Here is a 20,395-nt window from a genome sequence, read left to right as displayed (position 1 = left end):
ACCCATAGATGGTCTTCAGTAAAAGCATGTCGTAGAGAATGAACAAACTAGGATTTCATTCCTTGATGGATTTAGTCGAAGATGTAACTGTAATGCACGTTTTCCAGGCATGTCATTATATTACTCTCAAGTACGAAAAGCCGTGGACAACATTTTAAGGCACCTCGATAAAGAAGTAGGAAGGTGTATGATGCTAACGAACGTTCAGATGCTAAACAAAGAACCCGAAGACATGATCACGTGAGTACAGTGAGGACTAAGTTGTTAATTAGCCAGAATGTACCAGCAGAGATCTTTCTCGTTTGTTCTTCCCAGTTATTCTGTATTTGTTCTCCTTTTCCTAGCCTCGGAGTTCTAAGAAGTGCTGAGGATAGTAAAAATGTACTTTGACAGGATTTGACTAACTGGAAAAATAAGGTCAAACCTGAGATTGATCTATTTCGGTTATGTCTCAAGTATCATTAGGCCAGTAAGTTAGAAAATGGTGCCCAAGACTCTTTCACTGGCCCACATTTTTCAGAAGTGGTATTTTGCTCCCGAGCTCTAGCACAACCTATGTGCTGTAGTGTTATCGTCAGTTTACAGACATTCCATCTTTATGAATTTCAAATTCACTTGTGTCTAGTGACCGTTCCTGAACTGTGAGAGTTAAGTGTGCCTAATAATCTCTGTGCAACCATGTCATAGCAATACTGAATCTTAAAAAAAAAAAAAAAAAATTGTTCTTGAATGTAAAAATCAAATGTTCTTAGCCAAAATTGAAGATGTAGCTTTGTAATTAGAGCTCTGCCAAAGAAACTCATACAACTTGAATTTGCTGCTTTTGATTCATGATGGCAGGAACTAGGATTAGGTTATAACTTTACATTTTAAGAGAGTTCAGACCTTGTTGTTTCACTATGAATTAAATTACATTCGGCACCTGCGGCATAATTTCCCAAAAATATTATCGGGAAAGTTTCCTTTGTTCCTCAGCAGTTCCAAATACCACAGTTAGTCAGAAGGTTGTTACCGGTACAGGGGAATTCATAATGTGGGTGTGTATTTTTATTACAATGGCAGCATGTGAAAAATGAAGTATGACAAAACAAAACAATACATGATAAGACAAAGTAAAACGTACAGAATATTTTAAATGCACATTTAGCAATATATCAAGTTAAAAGGAAAACCCCCTTGTCAGAGCTCCACTTGATATCTGCGACTATTCCTTGACTCAGTGTGATTCCTTCTAGAACTTTCCCTTTGTCAACACAAATATATGTATATATGATGCATTTGTTGTACAAAAATGGGATTATACAATGCATATTATCCTGCACCTTGCCATTCATTTCAATGATCACATTTAAATAATCACAAAAATTGAAGTTGACAAAGATGAATGCCATTGGATGTATTGTCTCCAGCTCCAGTTCTTACCTCACAAATTGACAGATTGTCAATCAACCTTTAACCTCATTAGTACATACTTTTTGAATATATTAAAGCAATTTTCAATTGATAATGTAGAAGATATAAGAAATGCTTTTAAAACTAATGCATTATAGTTGTTTCCCCTGAAATTAGTAAAGAAAGGCTTTTAAAGGAAAATTATATTTACAATCAAGAGATCATAAGATAAGGTCAAGACCAAAACAATGTATACAAAACCATAAAAAGGTACAGGTTTAAATGGAACTGTAAACATTTTGTTTGTATTTTAACCAGTACCTTAAACTTTTTCCAAGATGATTCTTTACTTTTCCCTATTCATCTTAAGACCCCCAAATAGGGCTAAGAATCCTTGCCACATCTTAAGACAGATCCCTGAGTGGCAAGTAACTCATTGCTACGTTTCCCAAAGACAAAAAGAAACATTAAAGAAGCATAAGCATTTGGGAGAAGACAGATGAGGTCCCCACCATGCTAATGGAAACCATCATTGGAGTTGATAGTCAATCCGTCACTTTCCCACATGCTGCTTAGGGTATAAACTTGAGCATTAACATTCTATGATTGTACCATTTCCATTCTTCATCCCCTTTGTGGTACATGCTAGCAAATAATAACAGTATCTGTTCATAAAAATTATGTTATTGGGGGTTCACTTCCTATAAAAGCCCAGAGAGGGAATCCCGGGTGACCCAGTTAAGTGTCCGACTCTTGATTTCCATTCAGGTCATGATCTCAGGGTTATGAGCTCAAGCCTTGCCTCAGACTGCACTCAGCAGGGAGTCTCCTTGATTTTTCTCTTTCCCTCTGTCCCCTCCCCCACCCAAGCTAGCTTTCTAAAATAAATAAATAAATCTTTAAAGCTCGGAGAGCCAGGACTACAGTAGTAAAAGGAAATCATGCACCCATTAGAGTTTCTAATCTAGGCTCGTTTTATCAGTTTGGAAGCCTGGCGGAATTTGCCTTACAAATTCAGGTCAACAGGGTCATCTGTTTTCCAACAGATATGAAAATAATCCCAGCTGTTTGAAACATCTGGTGAGCAAGCTAGGAAAACTATTTAAACGACTCACCATGTTGCAAATGAACGATTAGGAGCCATCCCTAGGCTCTAACTCAGTACAGCTATTTGAGGATGTCACCTGAAGACTTCTCTTTCCTTCAGCTGATTAAAAACCACTGTGCAATGGCTCCTTCTCCAGTCCTCATGCATTCCGTGAGGAAATGGAAATACGGAAAAGGAGAGAAAATCATCCTCTAACTTTCTGCAAAAGCAGAGTATTTGAGAAGTCAACATATATGTTTTATTTTTCACATCAACAGTTTTGTATTCATTCCTAACAAAGTTAAACAAAGCCATGCTGAAAAGCAGCACTGCTGTCTGGTTATAGAGAGGGCGGATTCTGCTTGCTGCGTTTCTATTCTGACCACAGTTACTATTCCAAGAAAGAATTACTTTATTCTACTTTGGATTTTCATCATTGTCTTTGTGTCCTCCCATAACATTAATTTTGTGATGGTTTTAAATGTGTTCTCAGGAAACTGAATTATCAGAATTTGGATATGTTGTTATATTTTATCACTTAGGTTCTATGAAGGATTTGATGGGTTGTGTAGTTTTTTCATAAGTTATTGATAAAATATGTGCTTAAGAATCAGCTACCTATTTAAACAACTAAAAATCGAAATAATTTATCATCAAATGTAATGTTCCTTCAGATTTTACAGCAGAATGTAGGAGACATTAATTATCTTTAAGCATTCATATTCTCAAGACAATAAAAAGAAGGAAAGAATCTCCACAGAGATCAGGTTGATCAGAGCAATTTTAAAACTCAGAATTGGGTGCACAACTATATATGTTTCAGGATTTTACTTGACATTATGAAAGACTTATTTTTGGAAGCACTTAATTTTTTAAATGACAGTCGGGACTCTAGAGGAGAAGCATAACTCACTAGGGAGAGAAGCTTCCAGATGTCATGCTTGTTGGAGGCACCGTTCCTTGTATACACTAAAATCCTATTTTTAAATGCTGAGTGTAGGAATGACTGCACATATTTGTTACATGCTGATGCATTTAGGCATGTTAGTGAATTCAGTGTTTTAAGTGCAGTCCGCAGGGACCAAACCCCATGGGACCCAACTGAATGGCAAATTGTATGGTAGAATAATGTTGACATTGGAATTTCTCTTTTTGGATATATACCTCTAAGATTCAAATCTTTGTACATTCTCTTAGAACTGGCCAAGCTATAAAGGTCATAAACATTTGAGAATAATGTGCAGTAAACACCATGCAGTGATCCAGAAGGCATGGATTCTCGTCTTTTTATACCTATTTGATTGATTTTTTTAAAACTTTTTAGAGCCTTTGACCTATGTTTGTTTTCAAATTCTAGGGGTGAGAGAAAGCCAAAAATAGATCTTTTCAGGACCTGTGTTGCTGCTATCCCCCGACTGCTTCCTGATGGGATGTCAAAACTTGAACTTATCGACTTGCTGGCTAGGTAAGTGAGAACCGTGGGTGTATTTGATTAAATTGATTGTCCTCCTTTTTGTCATGATTCCTAAAAAAAAAGAATGATTATTAAAAATTGACAAATATTTACTAAATGAGGCATTATTGTAGGTACAATGTATAGGCAAGGGAGAATAAAAAATTGGTTTTTTCCCCCCATGTTCAAGGGGCTTATTACAATCCAATGTAGAAGCAAATACATAAGCACATAGTCAACTAACAATCCAAGGCCTGATTGTGCAAACTAATGGCACAAAAAGTGTGATCCGTGAGGATAGAGGGATTACTGGGGACTGAAGAAGTCAGCAGATCAGTCCTGGAAAAAGGAGTTTGAGATGGGACTCAGAAAGGAAATGTGTGACACGAGCAAAGGCACCGAGGTGGGGCCAGGAAATGAGGAGATGAATCTGTGTGAAGAGTCCATTCATGTTCTGATTCCCAGTCGGACGCCCACAGACCCCCAGGGGGCCAAGAAGGTGGGTAACAGGGAACCTTAGCTAATTTTAGTGCTTCAGAAAGCTGCCAAAACTCATATGTACCACTCTGCCAACATTGTCCATGAGAATGCGCCATCCAACTAGAACCTCAAGTTAATTTGTTTTAAGTGAAATTATGTCGTTATAGTGAAATAAGTGTCATTTTTCTTGTGTCGATATGAAGCTGCAGTTGACAGTTACGTGTCTCTTTAATAAAAAAATCAAAAGTGACATTACTTAAAAGCAATTTAGAATATGAAATCCTTAGAAACATGGGGCACATGAAGGGAATGGAATGAGGAAGAACTAAATCATCCTTAATTTGAAAAAAAAAAAAAAAGAGGAAGGAGGGAGGGAAGGAAGGAAAGAAGGAAGGGAGGGAGGGAGAAAAGGAGAGAGAAAGGGAGAAAGGGAGAAAGAAACGGGAATTTAGAAAGCCAATGATAAAAAAACCTAGAAATAGGTAGATTTTCAGCTAATCTTTACTATTAGCTGAGGCATTTGGATCGATGGAGTTTTAAGTGAGAGAATAATGTGATAAAAAATATTTTAGGCTGGTAATCTGATAATGGTGGAATAGAGATATTAATGCAGACTGAATGAGAGATGCATTACGCATGACCTCATTTACCCACATTCGCTAGCCCTCGGAGAGCACCCTTCCCGTCAATATCCAAATGAAAGAACCCAAGCCTTGGTCCCACGTGACTGCAGACCACCAGTGGCCGCCCCACAGCTTCCGAGTATCTCCACGGAGCACCATGCCCCAGGTTATTGTGGTCATCATGCCTTCTGCACTGGACGGCCAGTTTGGATTCCTGTTAATCACTCCCTGCTGTCAGTTAATATCATTTGTGGCCTCCTGTCCTCCAAGCATAGACACAGCTGCCCCTTTCCTTCTGCCATTCACTACTGGCACAGGACGGTGCTGGCTTGTGAGGTTGACTGAAGAGCCATTACTGTTTCAAGCCCTGATGCTCTCTGACCAAAGCCGTCTACCCTTCTAGCTGGTTGTGGTCACTACCACCTATAACCTCTTATCTGTCCTCAGCAACCTCCATTCCGTGCTTCCCTCTTTCTTCCTTTCCATGTTTCGGACATATTTTAAGAAGATTATGAAGTTAAAAAAAGGTTTACAGCCTAGGCTTTTGCTGCGGGCTAACAACCAGATTGCGAGCAAAGAACACATTCATTGGAAGTAGGGAAGCTGCGGAAAAGAGGGAAACATAAGCCTGGGTGAAAAAGGGGCTTCCGTGGGGCACCTGGGTGGCTCAGTCGTTAAGCATCTGCCTTCAGCTGAGGGCATGATCCCAGGGTTCTGGGATCGAGCCCCGCGTCGGGCTCCCTGCTCGGCTGGGAGCCTGCTTCTTCCTCTCCCACTCCCTCTGCTTGTGTTCCCTCTCTCTCTGGCTGTCTCTCTCTCTGTCAAATAAATAAATAAAATCTTTTTAAAAGGGGGGGGAGGGGCTTCCGGCTCTGGGTGAGAAGATCTAAAGAGGAACAAAGGGTGGATTCCCAAAGAATAAGAAACTTGGTGATTTGGGAGTGGGGGAAGCTGAGGAAAAAGAGGCTAAGACACTACCATATTGAGTCTCCCAAGACACTGGCAAAGCCAGAGAGTAAGGAAATGCTGAGAGGCAGGGGTCGGGTGCCGAGATCACCCAGAAATGTAAGAGCAGCCCGTCACTGTGCCAGGATAGCAGCGGACGGGCCGGTGAGTAGGAGTCCAGTGTGCACAGAGAAGGGGTTACTGAGTGAAGGAGCTGGAGGTGGCAGTGAGAAATTAGGGGACAGAAGACCATTCCTCATGGCCTGTGAGCCAACAGAGAATGGGAGAGCACCGTCTGAGAGATTTGGAGGAAATACCAAAAAATGGGAATGAAATGGAATCATTTGGAAATCCTGAATTTGCATCACTGCTTTTGCCATTTTACTAACCACGTGATCTAGACAGATCATTTAAGCCCTCAGACCTTTTTCTTTGATAAAATTGGAATAATACTGGGGCACCTGGGTGGCTCAGCCAGTTAAGCGTCTGCCTTCAGTTCAGGTCACGATCTCAGGGTCTCGGGGATCTGGCTCCCACTCAGCAGGGAGTCTGCTTCTCCCTCTCCCTCTGCCCCTCCCCTTGCTCCTGCTCTCTCTTTCTCTCGAGAGAGAGAGCTCACTCTGTCTCTCTCAAATAAATAAAATCTTTTTAAAAATTGGAAAAATACCACTTATTTCATAAGACTGTGGAGAAGGCTACGTGTCATAGACGTGCGCTTTGGTTAATCCAAGGGAAAATGTGTCAGCAGGAGAAAAGCAGTTATCAGTGAAATTGAAGCAGAAGGAAAGTTCACAGATGTCAGTGAAGTTCTAATTGGGGATGATTATGGGCACTAGGCCTTTGAAATACTAAGTTTTTAAAATGTCACGCAGCCTTCGGGTATACTCTCTGACACTATCTGGCTGTGACTCTGTGTGGGAGACTCTTACCTCTGGATCATTCTGGTCACCGAATCCAGTGACGCCTGGATCTGCAGACCACGGTGCCAGGCGTGCCAGAAGGGAATTCTGTTAGACATGGTCGGAATGTCAGGGCTATTTATGGTGCATCGTGTTTATTATTATGTACATTCTTACAAAGCTCAAAGCAATGGGTACTGTTTTTATGAGCGGAAAGAGCAAATAAACATTCTTGAGAGTTCAAGGCTCAGAAATCAAGAAAATGACTGTACTTATATGGGAAGCCTGTGAAGAGGCCTTTTCCATAAACTTTAAAAGAAGCCGGAGGCTGTTCTCCTCAAGGGAAAGATAATGGACACTGGGTCCTGTTAACCTATGAGAAAAGGAGCCCCTTCAGATCTCCTTGAGAGGGTCAGAGGACAAAATGAAGAAATTCAGCAGCAATATGTGGGTTTCCAGTCTGGAGTCACTTGATTCCCCCATAGTCCACTCATATTTGGACTGAGTTGACTCTTGAGACAGTATACAGTCTAGTCAGAGAGGTATGAGACCTTTTAGTTCAGAAGCTTTGTGGTTACTTCCATGGCACATTTCTACTGGAGAAAAACTTATTCTTTATTTTTTTTTTTTAAGATTTTATTTATTTGAGAGAGAAAGAGACCGATCCCAAGCAGGGGGGAGGGGCAGAGGGAGAGGGAGAAGCAGACTCCTGCTGAGCAGGGAGCCTGATTTGGGGCTTGATCCCAGGACCCTGGCATCATAACCTGAGCTGAAGGCAGACACTCAACTGACTGAGCCACCCAGGTGCCCTTCGGTTTTCTTTATAACTGGCAAAGTCAGACCAACATTCATGCCAGCTCTCTGTCCACCACCCCCCAGCTCAGTTCCCTGAGTAAGGAGTTTCAAGGATATGCCCCACGTGACTGTCCCCAAGGCCCCTTCCCAGCATCTCAGGTAATGGCTAAATAACCTCAGACTTCTGTTAGTATGTTTAGCTCGGCAGTGTTGTATGGAACGAACCGGAAAACCCCTTTCTCCAGCCTACTACATTTCTGATTTTATGTGCATTGCTCGGCCCACTGCTAATGGCCTCCTCCTCTACTTAGGCTCCACAGGCCCTCCTGACATCACGATGAGATCCCTGGGGAGGATTTCCTTCCTGCTCTCACAGAGCCTGCCCTTCCCCGTCGTCTCAGAGCTCCCGAGATTCTCCACATAGGAGGGGAGCTTACTTGTGCCGTAGGCATCGTTTTTCTCTTACTGTGCTCCCAGATGTTTCCTGCTCTGTCCCTTGACCACAGAAGGGCCTTTCCCTCGACAGTGTACAGGCTCCCGTCCTCTGTCACTTCCCGCAGCATCACATATGCACGAAGGGCTTGCTGTTCAGCGTCTGCCCTCCCCTGTCAGCAATTTGTCATGAGGTTGTGAGAATCAAATAATGCATATAAATCACTTCACATCGTGCCTAGAACACAGTAAGCTCTCAGCAAATGTTAGTTATTATTTTTAGACATCTTTACATTTGAATAACAGATTATGCCATGATGTACAATGCGTTCTCATGCACATTATGTTAAGAAAGCTGGGCACACATTTATTCCTATTTTCAGAGAAGGAGATTTGAACTTCAGAAGAGTAAAGTCGGTTGCCCAGATGTACAGAATTTTCCTGCAGCCAAATGGCAGTGACAAATGTCATTGGTTTGATGCAAAATGACAGATGAACACTTTTTATGCAGCGTTCCCTTATAACTTGTGACAGTTTATGAGGTAATGCATACACAATTGCACAATCTTCTGTGGCACCTGAAAAATAGTTGTCCTTTACCATTTACCGTTCGCTTTTCAGTAGATGTCTGTACGGTGGAAGGTGGCTGGTTGTTCTGAGTCGCTAACTGAGAACTATAGTCTCAATTGCATATATTGCTTCAATAAACCACTTAATCTTATTTCTTTATTTTATTTTAATTGAGATGCAGTTCAGAGCACTGTAAACGTAGATGGAAGTTCATTTTTTAATACCTGCAGAGAAGACATTCCAACCACTTCTGGTGAACTATTCCGCAGGCTAACCATCCACTTGTCAGCAGATCCCTCCTTTTGGAAACCATTGTCTCCTGCGCTTCCCTTTGTTGTTGTTTTTTTAAATAATTTTTTATTATGTGATGTTAGTCACCATACAGTATATCCTTAGTTTCCGATGTAGTGTTCCTGGGCTTCCCTTTAAAGCCATTTCTCCCTCTGCTGTCCTTGGCGATATTACGGGGCAACAAGTTCCCTACCTCTTCCTAATAACCTTTTGTTTATCCTGCCAGAGTTAAGAAGGGGCTGTTTCTCCTAATGGATCTTTTTCTTCTGGATTTGGTTTGTGAATTGAAATCACTCCCTTCTGACTCGTGCACCTGTGCACAACAAAATTTTTCAAAAGTGCTAAGCTGATCCCGTGTGAGTCTGAAGCTCTCACCTTTATGAAAGTGTTTTCCACTGAAAGGCATCTACAGAAGCTTATTCTCTAAAACATTCAGGACCATAGATAGGTATAAATATAATAAATAGAAATAATGAACCTAAGATGGGAAGATGACTTCAAGTGTTTTTTATAAACTGGTGGTTTCGTTTGTTTGTTTGTTCGTTTATAAACTAGTGTTTTTAAACCATAGGCTGCAAAATGATTCAAGGGTGCTTATAGAGTAATGTTTCCTCCCAAATGGGTGGTCTTCAGGCCCTTTACCCCAGCTTCAACTCAGATTTTGTGTTATACTTTAAATTTGGGGGTAAAAATAGAGCTGCTGATTAAAACACAAAGAAAGTTTGTCAATTCCTGCCGTAGACAGTCCTTAATTGGAAGCCCGAGGTAAAGGACTCTACGTTTTCCTTTGGCGACTGTGACCCCCACAGGAACTCCAGACTTAGTGGGCTAAGTCTAACCTGAGGCATCAGCTTCGATCTACCCTCTCATCACTCGCTTTTGGAACAGGAAGTGTGTTTTCCCTGACTTGGTATATATCTGCTCATGAATGAGTTTTTGCTGGCTTATAGTATCAGATTTGGACCCATTACTGTGCTTCATGCTTTATGTTTTAGAGAATAAGAAAGGTGTTTGCTTTTCAAGTTTTAAAATCATGTTTATTCAAAACATGTACCAGCTTTGTTTTATGCCACAAACTAGACTAAGGGTTAGAAGTCCTGGGCTGGGATCCTGGACTTTGAGGAAGGAAGTTCCTTCGCCAGTCTGGGTCCCAGTGTTTTCTTCACTTCATTGAGGATGCTATCTGCCCTGTTTGTGGGGGCCCCCAATGATTCAGCCATTTTCTTCTCTGGCATTGAATGCCTCCAGGCTGCTGAGTGCTGGAAACTCTATCTCCTCAGTGTCTTTGATCTGTCTTTCCCTTTTTCACTACTTCTCCGCCTTGGGCCAACCCCCCCACCCCCCCCCCCAACTTGTTTAAGTCACTGTGATGACCTCCTAGCTGGTCTCTGCCCCGACTCTGGTTGCTTGCTTCTCCAAGGCATCCTCCATAGTCCTGCCTAATTATTTTTTGCTTCAGATGTGAATCTAATCATGTTATTTCCCTTATATCTTTCAAGATACAGCTCATTTGTGTCTAATAACAATAGCTACCAGTTACTGAGTGTTTGCTGCAGACTCAGTGTGGTGCTCCACACTGTACCTGGGTCATCTTCATGAACCACTCAACACATTCATGAAATGCGAGTACAGTTATTGTCCCCATTTTCCAAATGAGGCTCTGAGGCTGAGAGAGATTGACTAACTACCACAAGGTCACATAGCTAGTAAGTGACAGAGGCAAGACACTGAGCTGGACATTCTGATTCCAGAGCACACACCCTTAACCCCTCCCTGCTGTATTGCCTCCCTGGGTGGCCCTCAGATCCTTCCCCGAACTGTTCCTGCTTCCTCCCCAGCACCACCTCACCCCTCGCTCCTGCAAGCACCCTACCCAATAGACACGGCCCTACTGAACTCCATATCCAAAGGGTTGTGTGTCTGAATCTCAGGAGGTCTCAAACATATTTGTTTCGTAAATAAATGAATGAAAGAATCTATAAAACATGATGTTAACTGATGGTTCATACCAATGTCAAGATTTAACTTTATTATGGGGGCGCCTGGGTGGCACAGCGGTTAAGCGTCTGCCTTCGGCTCAGGGCGTGATCCTGGCGTTGTGGGATCGAGCCCCACATCAGGCTCCTCTGGTATGAGCCTGCTTCTTCCTCTCCCACTCCCCCTGCTTGTGTTCCCTCTCTCGCTGGCTGTCTCTATCTCTGTCGAATAAATAAATAAAATCTTTAAAAAAAAAAAAGATTTAACTTTATTATGGTATTCTAGGTTATAGCACCAATACCCTGGTATTCTGCAGTTGACTGGGGATTTCTCAACCTTGACACTATCGACATTTTGGTCTAGATAATTCTTTGTTGGAGGGAGTTGTCCTGTGCATTTTAGGATGTTTAGCCACATCAGTAGCTTCTACCAACTAGAGAGACGCCGGCAGTGCTCTCTGAGTTGTGGCAATCACTAACGTCTCTAGACATTACCAAATATCCCTCAGTGCGGCAAAACCAGTTGCGGACCCTTGATCTAACCCTTAATTGCTCATTTTCAGTTTCTCTGGTACTTAGTTTTCTTATCCTTTAAGTGATAGGGTTTGATACTAATTTATTCTGTAGTCGTCATTGTATTAAAAAGTATTCAGATACAGCTGAATGCCAGATACTATTTTAGATTCCATCCTGAAATGGGAAAAGGACATTAGTGAAAAACTGGTGAAATCTGAATAAAATCTGTAGTTTAGTTAAGAGCATGGCACCTAGGTGACTTCTTCAGCTCTGAGAAAGGTACCCTGGTTCTATAAGGTGTCAATGTGAGGGGAGCTGAATGAAGAATAGAGGGTGACCCATTTTTGAGACATGAATAAAAGCAGAGAGCTGTATTTGTTCCCTCACAAATTTAGAAGAAATGTAAATAAACTAAAGGCTTTTATTGTCTTTTATTCGTTTCACAGGCTCTCTATTCATATGGATGATGAGCTGCGACATATTGCACAAAATTCTCTTCAGGGCTTACTTGTTGACTTCTCAGACTGGAGAGAGGATGTACTATTTGGCTTTACCAACTTCCTGCTGCGGGAAGTCAGTGACATGCACCACACGCTCCTTGACTCGTCCCTGAAGTTACTGCTTCAGCTGCTCACGCAGTGGAAACTGGTCATACAAACTCAAGGAAAAGTCTACGAACAAGCCAACAAGATCAGAAATTCAGAGGTGATTTTCACACTCTGCCCACCAACTTGTGTTCCCTAATATAGTACATGTGTAAATAAGTTGCCGCTTGGACAACCTTTGGAGATCTTACTTCCAGCTACCTAGGAACTTTCTCCCTTGGGCTGGCCCTTAATTTTTCCATCTTGTGTAAATTGTGACCAAGAAACTCAGGGTTGATGTACCATTGGGTTAGATCTGTTACCATTCACACAGCCATTCAGGGAGCAGAAATTGCTTTTTTCAGAGAATTATGATTATAAATCTCTAAGAGCAAATGACTGTAAGCATGGATACAGAGCCAGGTATGGATATGCATATCAAGCTGGATACGGATATGCATATTTAAAAGTTAGCTGCCCACAGTTTTTTTTAATCCCAGCCTACAATGCATTAGTTGCATTGTCCAATATTCACAGAGAAGAAACTGCAGTCTTATGGTTTCTTTATTCCTTCCTACCTCCATCCTAAATGCTAAAAAGGAAGGAGAACGCTTTGAAGAGCAGGTTATGGAGAATTGTTGTCAGAGGAGAACAAGGAAAGTGGTGAACTTGACATTGGCAATGAGCAGGTGGAGATGGGGCCTGGCGAGGGAAGAACACAGCTGAGAGTCTGAGGAATGTGGAAGCTCAGGGGAGTACAACAGCCAAGGTCCCCTGAGGGAACAGCCAAGGTCCCCAAACCTAGGTCATTCCTGTTTCCTCGCATTGTACACAGGCCAAAGGATGACAGGTAGAAAAACAAGGGTAATGTGTGCTTGTCAGAGGAAAACTGAAAAGGATGTGGAATCTGCCCTGTTGTCTAGCTTGCTTTTGCTTTAGACCCACTTGGTTATGGCTTGGGAACTTTCAGAACCCATCTCATAAACGTCCCCACAGCTAGATTAGAATCAAACACAAGAAACAAGGAAGCACGTGTGATTAGAAAGTAAATGTTTGAAAATCCAATTGAATGATCTCCACAAGTCTAGAGGGAATCTGAGTCGAAACAATGAGGCCACTTTGACTGAATTTATGGTGCCATCTCCAATGGTGTATGGATGGAAGCAGTTTTGTTCTTATTAATATTAATAGCCTTTGAAAGTTCTCTCTTATCAGAGGTAACAGATGGTTGATGGTATTCCAAAGTAACAATGGATCTACAGGAAAAAGGGATCTATGATCTGTCATGAATAATAATGAATTTGCAGTCGTGGCTGGTTATAAGCCATTGCAATTTATTTTAATATTACGAGGTCACATGTGCCAAAAGATGCACATATGAGTAGTTTCTTCTTCTTCAATTGTCATTTTTCTGAATATAGAATGTGTTCTTATTGCCCAACAGCTGATTGCAAATGGCTCCAGCCACAGAATTCAGTCGGAGCGGGGCCCTCACTGCAGCGTGCTACATGCTGTGGAAGGCTTTGCTTTGGTATTGCTCTGCAGTTTCCAGGTGGCCACACGCAAACTGTCCGTTTTAATACTCAAGGAAATTCGAGCTTTATTTGCTGCCCTGGGTCAGCCTGAGGTACGGATTCTCCTTCTGGATTTTCTAATTCATTTTTTTCTTTTGAAGTTTAGATCAAAACCTGTAAATAATGCATTACTGTTTTGTGTACCTCCATGCCGCACATGATGTCAAAAAATAATTTTTGATTCACCCTGGGTTTGTGATGATGAAAGAGGACCCTTGCTCTCCAAGAGATATGTTATATATTCCGAGAGCAATAGAAAAGAGCATTCCTGATTCTCTAAGAGGTGGTCCTTGGTTAAGAAGTGAAGAATTTTAAGATTAAGTTGTAGATCATTTTCCTTCCTGACGTTCAGCATACGTCAAATTAAGAAGACATTATTACATATATATGGAAGAATGAACTTGAGAAAATAAGTTCCATTTTAAATGATCAGGGTATCGAACAGTCTGGCTAACTGAAATTTGTTTAATTTCAGTAATCTTAATATTACAGGAAAATATGTCCCCTTGAGATAGGAGAAGAAAGCCAAGTGCTAAGCATGATCGGCCAGCTACCGTCTGCGTTTGGTCAGGGGCTGTGCGCCCTTGTTCAGATGTTGAGGCTCATCGCCCGCCAGCACAGGTGGCCAAACCATAAGTCGCATAAGTTGATGAAAGAAGGACCAGCTTGTTATGTCACATACTTCTTCCAAAAAAAAAAAATGCTACTTTCCATTTTCCTGTTTTAAATCCCGGAAGTTGGTTTTCTGTTCCACAAAATGGTCATTGTCCTTACCCAGTATTTTCAAACTCATCACAATCCTTTCTGTTCACTTTTCTTCAGATGGCTTGGTGATGTATTTTAGGGCATCTGTGGTATCTGGTAAACCTCCATTAAGTCTCTAACTCCGTTCGTGGTGATAATCATTACCATGGATGTGTCTGGCAACAGGGAGGACGTGATGCAGCCAGAACTGAGAGTCAGATATATATGCCTCCAAAGCCCATGTTCTTTTTAAAGTATAGTTAACGACAATTGTTACATTAGTTTCAAGTATAAAACCCACGTTCTTAATTTCTATTCCACGACTGTATTAAGAACATTTCTCCTATGTTGCTCCCTTCCACCAGCCACAACTTTGTTTTTGTATAATTTTTTTTATGGAGGTATCATTGACCTACGAGATTATATTAGTTTCAGGTATACAACATAATGAATCTATATTTGTTTACCCGGTGTAATGATCCCCACCATAAGTCTAGTCAACACCCATCACCATATAGAGTTACAGAATTGTTTTCTTGTGATGAGAACTTTTAAAATCTCTCTTAGCACCTTTCACATATGCAATACTGTATTATCACCTATAGTCGCCATGTCGTACATGACATCCCTGTGACTTATTTATTTTGTGGCTGGAAGTTTGTGCCTTTTGACTCCCTTCACGCATTTCACCCACCCCACAACCATGAATCTGTTCTCTGTATCAATGAGCTTGTGTGGGTTTTCTTTTTTTCCCTGGCTACAATTTGTTTGAAACCGTTCTCATTCACACAGGAATAATGGTATTCCGAAGCTTTCCTGTAAGGCTTCTAAAGTAAATAATTTTATAATTCTGAGCTTCTGTATGATGAAGGATGGCAAACATATCCATATCCATATAGGGACACACACACACACATATGCACTATTTGTGCAGAAGACTGCTCCATGAGACACCCTCTCCTGTACTCTGCAGTTTGCTGCTTTTCCCAGACAGCTGTACACAGCATAGATACCAGTGGTCAGTGGTCAGTCTCCAGTGCACTTTGTTTGGAACTAAAATTCATTTGCAGTCAACAAGTTATCAGTTATTTTAGCAGATGCTGGTAGCGTTGTAGTGGTCCGGCAAGGCATATTCTTGTGGGGTTTCCGTCCCTTAAATCTCACGACAGCATGAACACTCTGCTGGATGATGGACGGCACAGGTATTTAGATCCTCGCGTACATGTGCAACTTTTTGAAGTTCAAGTCCATGTCTTTTTAGTACAACGTGAAGTTGGAGCTCTAACCGTCTTCCACTGAAACTTGAAAAACTAAACTCAGAATCACAGGGAATTTTATCTACTACCTTTCACCATCTTGGCACTCACTTTTCTGTGAGAAAACTCTTATCACTATCTTGCAAGCTGTTCTGCTTCATGTACCGAACAAAGGCAGTGGGGTGGGTGGGAAGGATTCTTCTTCCCGTGGAGACTAATTGCCCACCCTTTGTACAGGACGATGACAGGCCTATGATTGACGTCATGGATCAGCTAAGCTCATCCATTCTGGAAAGTTTCATTCATGTAGCAGTTTCAGATTCGGTAAGTGCACATTTGGTCCTGATTCCTGATTGTTCTCAAGTGTAAGCTCCGGACCTGTCTGAAAAAGAGAGACAAAGAAAAATGATGTGGGAGAATTCTGGGGTTTCATGTCAGATAATAAACCGACATAACAGTACTTGCGAAAACAAGACAAGGTTTTCAGATACTGGCTTAGGAAACATTCAGAGAAAGTTCAAACAAAATTTGAGCCTTAGGAATATAGATATTTTGCAAACTGCAATTTCAAGAAGAATTGCTCAGGATTCTTTAAGAAAACTAATTCTTTATCATGCTTAACACAGTTATGTAACTTAGGTGTGGTGCTTTACAGTTTACGATGTGCTTTCATATTTATTACCTTTTTGACCCTCCTAGGTACTGAAACCCAAAAATATTAAGGGCCAGGGCCATAGTCACATAGAGAAGTGTTAGGGCCTGCACTTGACCCCAGTTGGACTCCAAGTCTAGGACACCTTTATCTGCCATTCACATACATTCTTCCTTTTGAAAGAGCTTATTGGCAACGTTCAATGTCCTAAACAAATAGAAGGGAAATTGAAACTGATATTAATTATCTGAGTTTTTAAAAAATCAGTCTAGTGCAGTAAGGGGACCTGGATTAATTTCAGCTCAGTAGCTAAAAAGAGGCGGTGCAGACTGGGGACCAGTCACAGTATCCACATTGCTGATGCCCCTTGTGTATTCTTGTCAAATAACTATAAATGAAGACAGACCTATCTGACAAATAGCTATAAATGAGTACAAAGTCTTTTCATGGTCTTTCTCCAGCTGCACAGATCCCTTTAGTGGCCCTGTTCTTGCTTATGGTTGTAGTAGTAATGACCGATACTCAGACTAGTAAGCCAGGCAGTGCAGACTTCCACAATGATACTGCATAGCCCTACTTCTTTCAGAAGTTCAGTGTAGTTTAACATGGAATGGAAGAGTCGAGTTTAATTGTTTTCTATCCGTATCTTACTTGCCTGCAGATGATATCCGCGTGATTTTGTTCTGTTTATCGGAATCAAAATCGTGAGCCAGGGATTACTAGATGAGCAATACTGCACTTAGGAAGATACACAGAAAGGGAGAAGTGGAATGTGCCTGCTTCGTGCCTTATCTCACGTAATTCACCTAAAGATTAGATGAGATTAGCATTATAATTCCCAAGTCATAAATTAATATCTCCCAGACAGACTCTGGGATGGTCGTACTCTTCCCAGGTCACAAGCTTTGGGTGGAGCCTGTTGGAATGTCCTCTCTGGCTCTGAAACTCAGGCTGTGCCCCCCTTATAGCCCATTAACCACTGAGATCACTAGCGATGCGCCCGTATCCACGGGAACCTGCAAACCCAACAGATAATATGGATCATCTTAGCTGCCCGACGGTCATAAAGGTAATTGTCTCTCCTGGCTCAGCTGCTGGATTATTTGAAACTTGGTCTTCCCTAAACTCTGATGTTCTGGACTTAAAAGAGAACGACACATAGAAACTTATATGAGATACAGCTCAAAAAAGTTTTAGAATGTATTGTTGTTTTGGCTTGATAACATGGGACAAGAATAAGTAGGTCTCTTACCTCAAAAATCATCCGTGAAATGCCCTTCATGAAAGGGATTGCGTTTTGCCATCTCCCTAAGTCAAAGGGCAGGTATTTTAGTCCAAGTAAAGTTAAACAAGATATGGCTTTTAAAAGCCCAGGATACTAATTACAGGGATAAAAACACATTAATGAATCTCAGAAGTGAATAGCTTTTAAGATTTTTTTTTAATTTTTTTTTAAAGATTTTATTTATTTATTCAACAGAGATAGAGACAGCCAGCGAGAGAGGGAACACAAGCAGGGGGAGTGGGAGAGGAAGAAGCAGGCTCATAGCGGAGGAGCCTGATGTGGGGCTCGATCCCGTAATGCCGGGATTACATCCTGAGCCGAAGGCAGACGCTAAACCGCTGTGCCACCCAGGCGCCCCAGCTTTTAAGATTTTTAAAGGGCAAATCCAGGATCGAGTTTAACTTAACTAAGGCCGTATATTTTTCAACAAATATTTAATGAGCAGCTTTGGGGTACCAAGGCACAGTGCTGTGTGACATTAAAACTGTATGAAATAGGACCTGTGTCCCTAAAGTCTGCACTGCTCACAGACAAGCATAGGACTCAGCAGTGGCTACAAACCGACGTCCTATGTGGTAGGTGTGGGAGGGGTGTTTCAGATTCAAAGCTTGGCCCTTTGCAGAGGTGGTCCGGAAGAGCAGTGTGGACAAAGGGGCTTTTAGGCTGAGCCCTGATGAGGACGTGTGATTTACAACCGAGCATTGATTCATTGCCTGCTTCTTGCACCTGCAGGCAACGTTACCGCTGACCCACACCGTGGACCTGCAGTGGTTGGTGGAGTGGAACGCAGTCCTGGTCAATAGCCATTATGACGTGAAGAGCCCTTCCCATGTCTGGATATTCGCTCAGTCTGTCAAAGACCCCTGGGTCCTCTGCCTCTTCAGCTTCCTGCGGCAGGAGAACCTGCCCAAACACTGCCCCACAGCCCTCAGCTACGCTTGGCCATATGCCTTCACTCGGCTCCAGTCCATCATGCCCCTAGTAGACCCAAAGTAAGGGAACTGTATGTCTTCCTCAGTGTTTGTCATTTGCCCTCTTACATTTTCCTTTTATCTAATAGATTGGCAGATTATAATCCTCTCTAGGGTCTGTACTTCATATAGAATTCTGAACTTGGAGTAAAAACAGGTCAAAAGTTCTTGTCTAGAGCCAGTATTTTTTTTTTCCCTTAATAATCCATATGATTGTCTGAGTATAGAATGTCAGACCCCTACTGGTGAAAGCAGTCTTAAAGTTCTATTCAACTTCCCATCCAGTAGAGACATTCCCCGTCCAGACAGTTCTTACCAGCATAGACAATCCTTGACAGGTTTTCAGCTCTATTTGAGCCCTTCCTAGGATCTTTATTTAATAAGTGATATTAAAAGTCCAGAACTTACTTTCACTCCTGTTTTCAAATCCATATTTCTAGTAGCCCAATTAATGCCAAGAAAACCAGCACTGCCGGCAGCGGAGACAATTATGTTACCTTGTGGAGAAATTACCTTATTCTTTGTTTTGGAGTTGCAAAACCCAGTATAATGAGCCCGGGACACTTAAGAGCCTCCACTCCAGAAATAATGGCGACCACACCCGATGGTACCGTGAGCTACGATAACAAGGTGACGTGACATGCTTCAGAAGAATTATTCTGTAAGGTTTTTTTTTAGCTTGTTTGTCTAGAGTTCACAGTGCACACTGCACTGTGCCTGCCATCTGGAGTATATAGGATCAGATTTTCATCCTACACATTTCTAAATTCCATTGAGCGTTGATGCGCATAATTTATTATTCCTCCCTGACAAGTGGAGAACTGAAGATAAAGAGAAGTTAAGAAACTTGCTTAAGACTGTAGAGTGACTTATATTTATTAGTGCCCTGAGGTTTGGTTCCTGCCCCACATTTCTCTGCTCCTCGCCAAGTATTTGCCCTTAAACCATGCCTTGATTAAATGATCTTGTTAAGAATGGTTTTGTAGACTTAATTGGTTTTTTTTAAAAGAAGACTGTTATAATAAAAAAATATTCTTTAGAATTTGTGTCCCAGGTGAAAAATGCATTCATTGTGCTGTTTTGAAATTTGTCTGTGTTTTTTTTTTTTCCTGTCTGAAATGATGGCAGTGCTTTGGGATGTGGTTTAGTACTTTGAAACTGTTATAATGGAATCGTCATTTGATTAAAGGAAGCATCAGTTATCATGTTACCTCTTTTTCACTTTTAATCAACTTGTTTCAGGCCATAGGCACCCCATCGGTGGGAGTTCTGTTAAAGCAGTTGGTGCCTTTGATGAGACTAGAGGGCATTGAGATCACAGAGTCCTTAGTTTTAGGATTTGGAAGAACAAATACCCTTGTTTTCAGGTACGGTAGTCTCAATGAGTTCTTCTAAATTCATTCCTGCTGCTGCTCTCGTAGTTCCTGTTTATGACCTGAGTTTGAGTTTGCGTGTTGGCATGTGCCCGGGGAGTTGATAGGCTTTGCGCCTTTTCCTTTGTGTCCGTGTTGCTTGACGTGCATGGAGCAAGCATTCCTCACAACTGCCTTCGCCTTTCCCCTGTGGTCCTTGCAGCTTTGATTTGACGCCTCAGGTTTTATCTCGTGTGCAAGCTTCTTTTAGAGAACTGGAAATGAAGATAATTCAGTGTCCCTCACCAGTGAGCCAGCCTGTTCATTGGCTTTGCTGTCAGAACAATGAGGTCTGGGGGCGCCTGGGTGGCACAGCGGTTAAGCGTCCGCCTTCGGCTCAGGGTGTGATCCCAGCGTTCTGGGATCGAGCCCCACGTCAGGCTCCTCCACTGTGAGCCTGCTTCTTCCTCTCCCACTCCCCCTGCTTGTGTTCCCTCTCTCGCTGGCTGTCTCTGTCT

At 41.9% G+C, this 20,395-nt stretch overlaps 1 protein-coding gene across 6 annotated transcripts in view; it reads left to right on the top strand.

Annotated features, from left to right (window-relative positions):
* FRY (FRY microtubule binding protein) overlaps nt 1–20,395 on the top strand; it is a 429,999-nt gene that overhangs the window by 300,169 nt on the left and 109,435 nt on the right. For all 6 annotated transcript variants that reach the window (XM_048215644.2, XM_048215641.2, XM_048215639.2 and 3 more), the window contains 8 exons: nt 108–240; nt 3,837–3,944; nt 11,906–12,164; nt 13,488–13,670; nt 15,855–15,941; nt 18,287–18,546; nt 18,966–19,155; nt 19,768–19,892. In XM_048215644.2, coding sequence (XP_048071601.2) covers nt 108–240; nt 3,837–3,944; nt 11,906–12,164; nt 13,488–13,670; nt 15,855–15,941; nt 18,287–18,546; nt 18,966–19,155; nt 19,768–19,892 — 1,345 coding nt within the window. The remainder of the gene's footprint in view (nt 1–107; nt 241–3,836; nt 3,945–11,905; nt 12,165–13,487; nt 13,671–15,854; nt 15,942–18,286; nt 18,547–18,965; nt 19,156–19,767; nt 19,893–20,395) is intronic.

This window comes from Ursus arctos, unplaced genomic scaffold, assembly GCF_023065955.2.
Source record: "Ursus arctos isolate Adak ecotype North America unplaced genomic scaffold, UrsArc2.0 scaffold_10, whole genome shotgun sequence".
NCBI lineage: Eukaryota > Metazoa > Chordata > Mammalia > Carnivora > Ursidae > Ursus > Ursus arctos.
Note: the sequence above shows the minus strand (reverse complement) of the source record. Positions and strands in the feature narration are given on the sequence as shown.